Genomic DNA, 13,425 nt, shown 5'->3' with positions numbered 1-13,425 from the left:
GGCAGCTGCCGCCGGCTCCGGGAGGCGCCGAGGGGGGCGCCGAGGGGGCGGCGCCGCTGGGGCCCGCGCAGGTGGTCACCGCCGGCCTCCTGACGCTGCTCATCGTCTGGACCCTGGTGGGCAACGTGCTGGTGTGCGCGGCCATCGTGCGAAGCCGCCACTTACGTGCCAGGATGACCAACCTTTTCATCGCGTCTCTGGCCGTGTCTGACCTCTTTGTGGCGCTACTGGTCATGCCCTGGAAGGCGGTCGCCGAGGTGGCCGGTTACTGGCCCTTTGGGGCCTTCTGCGATGTCTGGGTGGCCTTTGACATCATGTGCTCCACCGCCTCCATCCTGAACCTGTGTGTCATCAGCGTGGATCGCTACTGGGCGATTTCTAGGCCTTTTTGCTACCAGCGCAAGATGACCCAGCATGTGGCCTTGGTCATGGTGGGTCTGGCCTGGACCTTGTCCATTCTCATCTCCTTCATCCCAGTCCAGCTCCACTGGCACAGGGACAAGGTAGGCTCCTGGGACGGGGTGGACCCGCCATCCAACCTGGCCAACCGGACGCCCTGGGAGGAAGCCGGAGAGCCGGAAGTGATGGCCGAGAACTGTGACTCCAGCCTGAACCGAATTTACGCAATCTCCTCCTCGCTCATCAGCTTCTACATCCCGGTGGCCATCATGATCGTGACCTACACGCGCATCTACCGCATCGCCCAGGTGCAGATCCGCAGGATTTCCTCCCTGGAGCGGGCGGCGGAGCATGCGCAGAGCTGCCGGCGCCGCGTGGCCGGTGCGCCCACCAGCCTGCGGGCATCCATCAAGAAGGAGACCAAGGTCCTCAAGACCCTGTCGGTGATCATGGGGGTCTTCGTGTGCTCCTGGCTGCCCTTCTTCATCCTTAACTGCATGGTCCCCTTCTGCAGCGGACGCCCTGAGGGCCCTCGCGCCGGCTTCCCGTGCGTCAGCGAGACCACCTTCAACGTCTTCGTCTGGTTCGGCTGGGCCAACTCCTCGCTCAACCCCATCATCTACGCCTTCAATGCTGACTTCCGGGAGATGTTTACCCAGCTGCTGGGGTGCAGCCAGCTCTGCTCGCGCACCCGAGTGGAGACAGTGAACATCAGCAATGAGGTCATCTCCTACAACGAGGACACGGCCTTCCACAAGAACATCGCCGCCACCTACATCCACATGATCCCCAACGCCGTAACCCCCGGGGACGCAGAGTTGGACAAGGAGGAGAGCCCTTTCCATCGCACGCCCCAGATCTCTCAGACGTCCCCAGATGGTGACCCTGCTGCCCAGTCGGCCGGGGATCTGGACTGTGAGGGGGAGGTGTCATTAGGTAAAATCACACCTTTCACCCCAAGTGGACTCGGTTAAACCGTGTAAGAAATGCTCCTCACTGAACCGTGTAAGCGCACGGACTTTAAGAAGCATGCGAAACACACACGCAAACACATTTCCAGTGCTGCACAGTGTATCATTTTTCCTCTGTCTCTGTCTAGTAGGTTTTGGGTTTAGAAATCTTAGGTGACTGGCTTGTGGTTGAAAGAATTGGCAGAGGAGATTGGAACAAACTCAGTCAAATATACCCCAGTCTGGCTAAGGAAGGAGGTGATATTTAGTCCTTAAAAAAACAAACAAACAAAAAAAAACGGAACTTGGTCTTTAAAAAATATACCCTCCCTTCCCCTTTTAACAAATGGATTGCTCAGTGACTTGAGTTTGGCTTGATTTTTAAAGGACGAGCTCAATGTGTGTGTACTGCAATGGGGGTGCGCAGCTCTCCTGTATCTTGCTGCCTGTGGCCCCGTGTTCATGCGGTTTCTGCTTTATGTCTTTACTACAGCTGAGGAATTCTTCCTGACTTGTTCTGGTGTCTAATAAACACAAATCATGTGTGTTATGGGGTGATTCTCTTTGCTTTGCCAGACTGTTTTGAGGATGACTCCTGGAGAAACCATGAGCGCGTCCTTTCAAAGCAGGAAAGATTTTCCTTACAGTTTGGCCTTAAAGATGCACACAAGGTAAGGGATCTTGAAGAGCTTCCAATTTTTCAGCTTTTTAAAGACTTAGATACACACATCTTGCGTCTGTGCTGAAAACTAGCTTCAATGCCACGGCATCAAATATGAATGTCTCAAGCCTGGAATTCTAAATTTTTTCTGATTTGGAATCTTCTTTTAAAAATATCATACCATAAATTGAGTCTCCCGATTCCTAGACAGATGCTATTAGTTCAGTGAGAAGATCATGTAGAATAATGGCTAGATCTTTCTCAACCTCAAATCTATAGTATTTTAAAGTTATGTGGATTTTCATCAACCATGCTTTCCAAAAGGCTTTGAGATGTGTGAGTTGATATGCTTTATGAAACAAATCCCATTTTTAAATAGGCATTTACATTTGTAGACAACAGGAAATGAGAGACTGCATTTCCACGATAATGTAAGAGCCAGAGATGAAATTTGAATGAACTTGAAATTGGAAAATCTGTCGCTTGAGATGCTCCACAAAACAAAGCCCAATGAATTCCAGTGCTTTTGCTTTTCCTCTCTGCAGTCTGCACAGTGAAGGGCAGCGTTTTCTTCCAGAACCATTCCAGTCGAGAGCGTATTATTACCATTAGATCTAAATGTGAGCGTGGTTATTGGAAGCAAATGAAACGTGAATATGTAATTTCTTACAGTCAGTCCCTACTTTGAAGCAGGCTCATCAAGGACAGTTTAATCCACTTTGGCCTCTTTACGGATAATTTTGTTGTCAGTCTACTGAACAGCCATGTCTCGTTCACTGCAAAACGTGCAGTGCCTGGCCCATATTGCTTAATAAATATTTGTCGAATGAATAACTGACTATTTTTGGAGCCGTGAGATTGAAAGCAAATCTTATTTGGTACATTAATTTTCAATCTGATTTACTCAAACCAGTATTGAAATCTGAGGTCTGTGTTTAGTTTATGATCTCCTGTGAACTGATAGCTAAGTGGACCATTTGGAAATTTTTAGAGGCAATGAAAATGCCTTGCTCTGTTTCAGGAGGTGGCAGGCTGTGTGGCCTCGAATAAGTCAGTTAACCTCTCTGGGCCTCACTTTCCGTCTGCATCTGTAAACCAAAAGTCTTAAACACCAGAGCAGTTTTCCAAATCGTGCTTCACGATGCCGATGTCCACGGGTGGGGTCTCGGGTGCAGTAAGTTTGGCAAACCTAGGGCTCCTTGGAGCTTTTCTTAGGCATTGTGAGTCCTCAAGCAGCAGAGAATTCTGCATCGTTTCCCAGTGCCTTTGACCTTGTGGATCCTTGTTTAGTGGAATTCCTTATTCTCAGCTCTCTGGTACCACAGTGGCAGAGAACACAGTTCGAGAAACTCCAATTGAGCTGGAAATCTCTAAAATGCAGCTGTTCTATTCTAAAGGGCCGGCTTCTAGAAGCAAAATCTTTTGTGGCAAACGTTATTCTAGGCCCCAGTTCAAACAATTTCTGCGTCAGGAAAGCACGGGTTATGTGAAGACTTTGGACACCCCTTCTACAAAAGACCATTCAAGTATTTATGCCTATGACAAGCCAGGCAGCGTCCTAGGAATATAGACACTGTCGAATGCTCTGATGTCTTGGAACTTCTATTTCAGTGGGAGAGAGACAGGCAGACAGACCCTACCGTACGGGGCTGGACTGCAGTGCGCTGTGCTGTAGAGACTTCGATATGTCATGTCAGGCAGTGACATGAGGGAATGGCAAGTGCACTTGCACTTGGGACTGTGCTTGGCATGCTGGGAGAAGAGAAGGTGGCCCATATGGCTGGAGGGCTAGGACAGGTTAATGCTGATAACAGTCTGGGCACCCTAGGGACACCTGTGCTGAGTACTCATGTGCTAGTCCAGCTAATGCTCCCAGCCCTGAGAGGCAGGCACTTTTAAGGCACGAAGAGGCTAAATAACTAGCTCATGGTCACGTAGCTCATGAGCAGCCGAGCTACACTTGAACCCCACGCAGTCTGGCTGTGGAGTCTTCAATCTAAACAGCCCTGTAGTGGTGAGAGGGGCTGCCAGGGCATCCCAGTCAGCAAGTGACCAGCATAGTCCCGGTTCATTTGTTAATTACCTGGTTAGCTGAAGCAGTCCTCTGACCATCTGCAAGACCGCCTTCCTGTGCACCTGCTCTGAGCACGCCTTCGTGTTTGGAGGGCAGGCAGCAGAGGGCAGTGGGAAAAAAAAGGCCCTTCTGTGGATGGCCACGTGCTTTCTTGATTCTTATCTAATCCTCACATGAACCTCATGTGCTTTTATTTTCCCATTTTATAGATGAGGACACTGAGGCACAGAGGTGTTAACTCTTGTCCACAGTCATATGACCAGTCAGTGGTGAAATGAGGGTTTACACCTAGGCCAGTGGTTCTCAAATGGGGTGATTTTGTCCCCCAGGGGACATCTGGCCAGGTCTGGAGACATTTTTGGTTGTCATAATGGGGTGCAAGGCGTTCCTGCCATCTAATGGGATGCTGCCAACCACCCTACAGAGCAGTGGGCGGCCCCACAACAATTGACCATCTGACCCTGACCCCAACTGATGGACTCCAGGTTCCAGCTCCTGTCCACGAAGCCACACTGCCCAGGCTTTGAAACTCCGCAGCCCCGAGTCCAAATGTTAGCTCCCACCGTTCGTTAGGTGTCTGAATTTGGGCAGCCCTTCTAGCTTCATTCAGTCTCCCTATCTGACACATGGTTACATCGACCCCAAAGCTTCAGGTGAGGATTAAATGAGTGTGTATAACATGGAGATTATTTTTGTGTAGTTCTCTTTTATTTACTTTTCTTCGGTTCTGGTTTGTGTTCCTTTCTTTTCTCCCTTTTAAAAGGACTCTATGGCTTCGTACATTTAAGAAGACCTTGAGGCTCCTAGCCTGGGTTGAAGTACATTGTCCTTGAAGCTAACGGCCATGAGAGCTGAGACTCGTTCTGTTTTGCCCCCAACTGTCTTCTCAGCCTTGAATAGTGGCTGGCACCAAGTAGTGCTCACCAAATGTCAACATCTGTCTCCACCTCGATGTCTTACACACACACACACACACACACACACACACACACACACACACACACGTGTCTTAGGTGCTACAACTGAGTGAGTAACTGGGGGCACCTGGAAGAATGTCCCTAAATTTGGGTTTGTCTGGTGTTTTCTCCCGAGGAGATTGTGCCATGCCCTTTGGGCAGGAATGTCACAGAAGCGATGCTGAGTATCCTACTGGGGGGCATGTGCCGTCGGTGAATCCATCGCTAGCGATTTCGGCTTTGATCGTGGGGTTAGAGTGGTGTCCACTTGGAAATTACTATTTTACTCTGTGTAATTAATAAGTATCCTTTGAGGCTATGAAAATATCTTATTATTTCTCAAACCTTCTCCCACTGATTTTAACACCGATTCATGATCCTTCCCTGAATCCATTATTATTATGGTTGGCAATGGTGTTTTTTTTTTTTTTTTAATTCTATCATCTTTTTATTGTTGGTTTTCAACTGTAAAGAAGGGTGTTTATTACTTTATAGCAGTGCAGACTCTTGGATTCCTAATTTTTTTCAATAGGTTATAATTCTTTACTCCGTATTTATTATGATGTCAGAATTATCCCAGATTTGGCCAGTTGGAGTCCTTTCAAATTGGCTTCTGTGTCCTCATTATTCTTTGAGTAGTTTGCTGGGTTTTTTCTTAATTAATTTTTTTTTTTGCACAAAATATTTTAGATTCCTCTTGTCTATTCTCTGCCTAAGCCCTGGAATCAGCCATTTCTCCAAGGAACAATTTTTCCTTTTAGCGGAGAATGGTATGTAGGAATCTAGATCTGGGGTGTTATTGCTGCTGGGGTGACATTGCTTCCAGGCCCTCTCCAAGGACAGAGCTGGGAAATAGATCTACATATACATACACACACGTACACTCACTCATATGTGCATGTGCACATATCCGTAAGCACCTACGTATATTTTTATGCCTAGCTATATACATGTATTAAGTCCCATGGATTCATTCAGATATTTTATGGACAGATTTTAAAATAATTACACCTTATCCAGATCCCGACTCTCTTAGTTTCTGAGACCTGGAAGTGAAAGGAATTAAGTTATCTGCCAACATTTTTTTTTCATGTTAAAGTAAGAGTAATAACTGTACTTATCTTGTAGTTTATTGGCAGATTTACGTGAGATGACGCACGTGGAATGTGTAAGGTTATGTGCACAGTGAGAATTCGAAAACGAACAGCTCTGTGATTGTGTCTCCAAGACCTGAGGGCACAGGGCGGGTCCCCTCTGTGTCCATGTGGCACAGAGACCAAGAGCCAGAGGCCGAGATTCAGGAGGGAGCTGGAATGAAACAGCAGCAAACCAGACCTGGCCACGCCTGGAGCAGGAAGGAACAGGACAGAATGTCAAGCTTGATGAGGCGATAAACGGTTGGAAGCAGGGGAGGAGTAAGAGGCGGCTTTTCCTGAGGTCCTGTGAGCCTCCCTGGAGCTCTAGACCAATCTGAGAAGGACTTAAGGGGACACGAGCATCCTCACTCACAAGCGGGGACAGAGCGGTCAAACTTTTGCTTCCACGCTGTCACGGGGATGTCATTGTGACATTCTCAGTCTGGGGCCTGGGGGGTGCACGTGTCCCATTTGTAGGATGTGAGCACAACGCTTAGTTATTTACAGCAGCGGGATGCAGGGGATGCACTTAAAACATTGTGTTCCTCCACGCTGTCACGGGGATGTCATTGTGACATTCTCGGTCTGGGGCCTGGGGATGCATGTGTCCCATTTGTAGGATGTGAGCACAATGCTTAGTTATTTACAGCAGCGGGACGCAGGGGACGCACTTAAAACATTGTGTTCTTTTCTCATCCAAGACTATCTCTGCTCTCAAAACTCTCAGGGAACTGGGGGACTTGGTGCTCCACAGTCTCTTCCACAGAAAAAAGGTGACAAGCAGCATTTCTTGGCCACAGACTTTGGGCCAGATGCCTTATATTCACTTTTCATGATAACACTGCAATATCCTTGTGAAGTAAGTACCGTTATTTTCACTTGAAAGATGAAAAGGAAGCTCAGAGAGGTTTGAGGATGTGTGTCAGTTCGTGCTTCTAGTAAGTGACAGAGCTGGGATTTGCAGACAGGACCGTGTTCACAGACTGACCATAGTCTGTCTCCCTAGAGAGTCTCTCTTTGGGCCTTTATACAATCTTTGGAGGGATTCGGACAGAAGGTCACCCCTTTATACACATCGCCCCATGGGTCTTCTCTGAGCTAAACATCTTGGGGGTGTGAGACCACTTCCCATCAGATCCGGTTGTACATTCTCTCTCCATTTCGGCCCTGTGCTCTTCCAACGCCCTCTAACGAGGGGGCAATTAGACCTCAGCGTCTCTACCGGGTGAGGTCGATTCAGCGTGAAGGGGGCCCCATCCTTCCACATTGCTGGGAAAGCGTGTCTAATATGGTTTGTCAGGGACAGCAAATATGTCCCAACTTGGATTCATCGGTGATGGCTGGCCAAAGTCTGTGATGAGGAAGACTCCATAGCTGCATCTCAGCCTGTGGAAACATGGGGCCTGATTGATTAAGGGTGTCTATAATGGGCTTGGGAGGTGAGGGATGTGGGTTATGTTCTAATAGTTTGCCATTCCGGGTCTACCAGTAGTCCTCAATTCCATCTACTTTGTAGAACCACTTGAGGATTAAAATATTAATGTCTGGGGCTCACTCCAAACCAGTTGAATCAGAATTTCTGAGGGATAGGGCCTAAGCGTTGGTATTTTAAAAAATCTGAATGTGTTTGAACGTGTAGCCACCATCAAGAAACACCGCTGGTTGACACTCTCAGTACGTGTGTTTCAAACTTATGTGCTCTGATTCAGTTATGCTTTTGCTGCAATATTCAATGGGCTCTCATTAGCAATGACTAGATCTAACAATATAGATCTCTAATTAGCTTGCATTATTCTTAGGTATTCTGCCACATAAACAAATTGGAATGGCCAGTCACTGCGGGAGATGATCTAAATAGCAAAACCTACTCAAACCTCTCGGCAGGTCCAGCTGAAAAGGTCTCATTGATGAAGAGCCAACGGGGTCCTGTTACTGAAGGGAAAGGAACCATGACCATGTGGGCCAAGCCATAGTATTTTGACTCTGAATTTTAGATTCCTCATTGGAATCTAAATGGTAAAATGGAATGTGGAACATGAGGACTACATAGTAAGTGTCTAATGACTATTTGCCGAATGAATTAGTGGAATAGAAAATTAAAACACTTGTCTTAAAAATGTAGGAAAAGAGAGAACGATATAGCAGTTATCCTATGCCTGCTATACCGTTGTAGGTCACGTGCTGTAGGGGGGATGACCTGTCTCCTTAGTCTCACGGGCCCAGAGATGGAGAGGAACTCTACTCTGAGCGAAGAGTTATGGTTTCTCAGGAGATCCCTCCAGCCCTGGGCCCGATTTGACAAATTCTGGACTTGGAGCTGATAAGCGAGGGGAGACTTTCAGGGATCTTGGGAGGGGATAAGTGTATTTTGCATGTAGGAGGGACACGGATCCCTGGGGGCCAGAGGACAGACTGCTCGCTGCTTCCTGGCATTCACTCCTGTGTCATTGCGTCCACTTAAGTGTGAACTGGACCGCGCGGTTTGCTTCTAATGACCAGAGTGATGATGTTCTCTGAGATCAGGTCACGAAAGGATGTTACTTCCATCTTGCCCACTTTTTCTTGCCCTCTCTCTTTCCCGTTCTGATGGGAGCCAGCTGCAACGGTGTGAGCTGTCCAGTGCAGAGGGCCGGTGGCAAGACGCTGAGGGGGGGCCTCTGGCCAACGGGCGGCAAGGCCTGCTGTTAGCCACGTGAATGAGCTCAGAGGTGAAGCTTCCTTTGGTCAAGCCTTCACCTAATCCTGCAGCCTGGGCCAACACCCTGATTGCAGCCTGTGAGAGACCTTGAGCCACAAGACCCAGTAAAGCGCCACCTGGGCTCCCGAAGCACAGAGACAGTTAGATTCTGGTCGTTTTAAGCTGCTGAGTGTTGCGCTAATTTGTCACCGAGTAATAGATAACTAATATAGAGGATGAGGGAGGGAGGAGCATCTTTTGAGCCTTCCACAATCTCCCAGATGCTTTGTGGACCTTTTCTCATTTCATCCTCCTGCCAACCTGGATGAAGAAATTGAAGTTCAGAGATGCAGGGTGAGGGCCAGGGGCGGGATTTGAAATCATGTCTGTTTGATCCTAAAACTTCTACCGACTTTTCTCGTCCCGCGTGCCAGCCAGGAGTTGTTCTCTGAGTTTCTCAAGTCAGTAATAGAACCAGTCACGCTCCTGCTAAAAAATTTGCATAAAACAAGCCATTATTGATGTCCCTATACTCAGCAAGCTGCTGTTGCTGACCCCTGTGACTCCCCAGCCAAACACATACCGGGACACCTATGCACACGTACTCCACATGTACACAGATGCCCACACAGTACACACATGCCCAAACCACACAAGCACATCAGCTCACAGATGCACACATGTGCACACACAAGCACACGCATGTGCCCTCACATACCCCTTTCTCCACTTTCCTTTACAATAGTCCAGACCTAAATAAGCAAATATTCAAAGAAGTTTTCTAGCCTGAACCGAAACGATCGGTACCGTTTTTCTTCTTTAGTAATTTTCCAGGTACTTCTAACAAATTCGAAATCTGGCTGGGGACTTCCGAAATCATTTCGTCCACCCCTTTCGTTGTGCAGATGTGGAAACCGAGGCCCAGAGAAGCTCAGGACTCGCCCCCAAGGCCCAGCGAGTTTGTATGAACTTGAATCCAGGTCTCCTGACTCCTGATCACTGCGTTTGAAGCTGCTGAGTGTTGAGATCATTCGTTACTGAGCACCAGAGAAGTGAGACCAGGGAAACGGGGAGAAGTACTGTGTGCCCCGTGTTGGGGGGCGGGGGAGGCTCCCTGTCCTCGGGCACCCGTTTCCAAAGGAGATCATGCGTGCGAAAATGTTCACACCCAACCGTTCTTTCCGTGTAAGAGACGTCGATGGCATTGATGCTTTCCCCACGGTATCTCTTGTTGAGATGGAACGTTGTTTAGTTGTTTGCGGATAAAATATAGGTGCTCAGGGGTTTTTAGGGTTCGGATGAATTCTGACTGAAAGAAATGTGGAGAATGTTAGCTTACAACTGACGACTCTTCACTCCTAGCAGGTGAAACAGCCTTTCCAAGGGCCAGGTTTTGTTTGCTTTTTGTTTTCATTTAAGAGAACAATCTTTTTTTTTTTTTTTGAAAGTGGCGGGAAGCCATTTTTCAAAGAAGAGCTAAAAAGGAAAAGAAGACTTTAAAAATGAACCAAAGACAAACTCAAAGGCACCAGGCCTTCATTCCTGCAAGCTCCTTTTGCAGGGAGAGAGGCTGTTAAAATAAAATCAAAAATTTAAGCGACCTCTCTGGTAAAATGATTTGGATATTTCAGGCAACAAAGAATGAACGTCAGATCAGGAAGCAGGAGATTTGAGTTCGAGTCCCAGCTGTGTGATTTTAAAGAAATGATTCATCGTCTCTGAGTTCGGGCCCCTCATCTTGAATAATGAAAACCATCATGCTTACATTACAGGATAATTATTAGCATAAAAATGCTTATTTACTAAAATTTACCCCATACCAGAATAAGTCACCCCAATTTTGAGCTAAAGGCAACAGAGACCCTGCGAGCACAAGAGAAACTCTGCTCCCCTCGCCCCTGCCCCAATCCCCCAACTTCCTAGAAGAATTGAATTACGGACCTTGCCCATAAGAAGAGATTATCAAAGGTAAGCTTTTTGACCTATCTCTATGGCAGGGCACACTACAGATTAATAATTATTCGTTCTTCCTACGTCCTAAGAATACCCTTCCTCTCCTCTGAAGCCCTAGCCCCTTACCTCATCCCTCGCTCAGAGTGTCACATACGCCTCATTTTCCCTTCCTGCCCCTGAACCTCCCGTGTATGTGGGGTTCCCATATGTATGCACATAATTCAAGTTGGTTATCTTCTCTCGTTAATGTGTCTCATATCAATTTAATTATCAGACCAGCCAAAGAACCTAGGAGGGTGGAGGAAAATTTCTTCCTCTCCCACAATCCTTAGCAGCAGCTTGCTGTGGTCTGAATGTCTGTGCGCCCCTAGATTTTATACGTTGAAGTCCTAACCCGCAAGGTGATGGTATCAGAAGGCGGGGCCCTTGGGACAGCGCCCTTGTGGAAGGTATCCGAGAGAGTCCCATCCCTCTACTGTGGGAGGTTACAGCTAAGGCTAGAGGATGGCTATCTTGGAAACACCAAGTCACCAGACACGGGACCAGCGGCACCTCCATCTCGGACTGGGAGGTGAGGAATGAATGTCTGTTGTTTACAAACCACCTCGTCTGTAGCGTTTTGTTCTAACAACTCGAATGGACCAAGACACAGCCCTGAGAGCAGGTTTGCTCATCTTGTCGCACAGCTGAAGATACTGAGGTTCAGGGAGGTTCTGCTCCTCACTTCGGGTCCCACAGCTATGAGGGGGGGCTTCAAACCCACGCCTGTCCGGCTTGATATCGCGCATGGTAAGAATGTGATGATAACAAGTTGCAAAACAAAACAAAAAATCAAGTCCACGAGTTCCAAGGACTTACTGATTGCCTACTCTGTGCCCCTGAGCTGGGAACCCAGAACTAAAGGCGGGTTAGCATCGTGGTCTCTGCTCCCACGGACCCGGCATCCTCTTTCATGGAGCCCGCGGTGGTTGGTCGGGAGGAAAGGGAGCCTGGCGGTGGTGGAAGGAGGGGATGATGCTTTCAGATTCGGCTCTGGACTCGTGTTTCAGGTGTATGTGGCCATCCGGGTAGGTGTATGGGGTTAGGATTAGAGCAGAGGTCTAGATTTGGGACCACCACCGCCAAAAATAATAGTCCATACGGATTGACAGCTTAATTTGTGCCGGATGCTCTGCCAAAGGGTTTCCAGGTAGTAACTGATTCCGTCCTCACGCTGATGCTGTGACGTAGCTGCTGTCATATGCCCGCTCTGCAGGGTGGTGGGTTACCTGCTTCTCAACCACATGTGGGCGAAAGCCAGGCACCTCAAGGAGAATAGTTCTCGCAAGTCCCAGGGTCTCCCTGCTCGCCGATTCGCAGATCACACTTGCTCCTCGAGCGCCCATGTCCCCTCTATTTCGAATCCCTCGTGCCTTTGTTTTGCTTCATGGGCATTCTTCTGGACTCTGGACATTTTTTGTGATGGTCGGGTTGCGGGGCCCTCCGGAAAATACCTTTGCATGCGATTAGGAGGGACTAAAGCCTTAATTCCTGATCAGAAAGACATCAGGAAAGGGTTTGCCACCGAGAATGCTGCCCTGGCATTGACCTGGTCCCCGCGTAGGTGCCACCACCCCCGTCCTGTTTCCCCGCACAGGTACAGGCCAGGTTCGTGTTCTCTGGCCCCAGAGGATCTCGGGGGCACAGGAAGGAGCGCCCTGAGTGGGGAAGCGATTTATTGGGTGCTTGCTATAGGCACAGGCTTCAAGCTAAACATTTTATAAACGTTAACTCATCTAATGTTCACAACCAATCCAGGCGACGAGTACAATTACTACTACCGCTTTGCAAATGGCAAGGTCAAGGACTGGAGAGGTTCAGTGACTTGCCTGCCCAAGGTCACACAGCGAGTGTGGCAGATCAGAGATTCAGACCCAGACAGTAAGGCTCTGTCCAGAGGCCACTCTCGCCACTTGGACACCTGCCTGTCCTGGCCACAGGGCTCCTGCTCCTGTGGGGGAGGGGGAAACTGCTCCTCTTCCTTTTTTGGTTCTTATGGCTCGTCCAACAATTTAAATAACATAAGGCAGATCAACAGAAGGGAAGTCAGATTTAATATATGTGCACAGGGAATTCATATAAGCACAGAGAATTACAGACAGTGTAATTTCCAAAGGCAAAGTGAGCTATGAGTATCATTTTGGACTAAGGAGAAGGAAGTGAGGCGGTCCACGGGCAGATGAAAAGAGTTAATGTTTAGTAAAAAATGTTCACTGGGCCATCCAGAAACAATGGGTCTCAGAGAGGACTTTGATAAAATGGGCTTGCTGGGTTCCTCATCGGCCTCGCCTAGTTCAGATTGGACTCTGGTTATCTATGGACACACCTTTTTGGTACAGGGAGGTCCTATTTTACATTCTCGCAGGCAGTTAGAGGGAAGGTCAAGGGTTCTTCCTGAAACTTCTGGGCCTCAGAAATAACAGGCTTAAAATAATCAGTATTCCAAAGAGGCATCTTTTGGGGTGGCAAACTCTGCTCACCCCGACTCCCTCAGGCCTGAGTCCTGGGGGCCAGGGGAGGGCCCTCAAATATCCCACCCGGGCACACCCATCCCTGTCCTTTCTTGAGCAGCCCCCGTCA

The 13,425-nt window shown here is 48.3% G+C and overlaps 1 protein-coding gene across 1 annotated transcript in view; it reads left to right on the top strand.

The window, feature by feature from the left end:
* Nucleotides 1-1,373, top strand: part of DRD5 (dopamine receptor D5) — a 3,988-nt gene extending 2,615 nt beyond the window's left edge. The window contains exon 2 of the mRNA XM_015594847.1: nucleotides 6-1,373. Within this exon, the coding sequence (XP_015450333.1) occupies nucleotides 6-1,373 (1,368 nt within the window). The remainder of the gene's footprint in view (nucleotides 1-5) is intronic.
* The last annotated feature ends 12,052 nt before the right edge of the window (nucleotides 1,374-13,425 follow it).

Source organism: Pteropus alecto, unplaced genomic scaffold (assembly GCF_000325575.1).
Source record: "Pteropus alecto unplaced genomic scaffold, ASM32557v1 scaffold5, whole genome shotgun sequence".
NCBI lineage: Eukaryota > Metazoa > Chordata > Mammalia > Chiroptera > Pteropodidae > Pteropus > Pteropus alecto.
The sequence above is the reverse complement of the archived record's forward strand: the minus strand, read 5'-3'. Positions and strand labels throughout refer to the sequence as shown.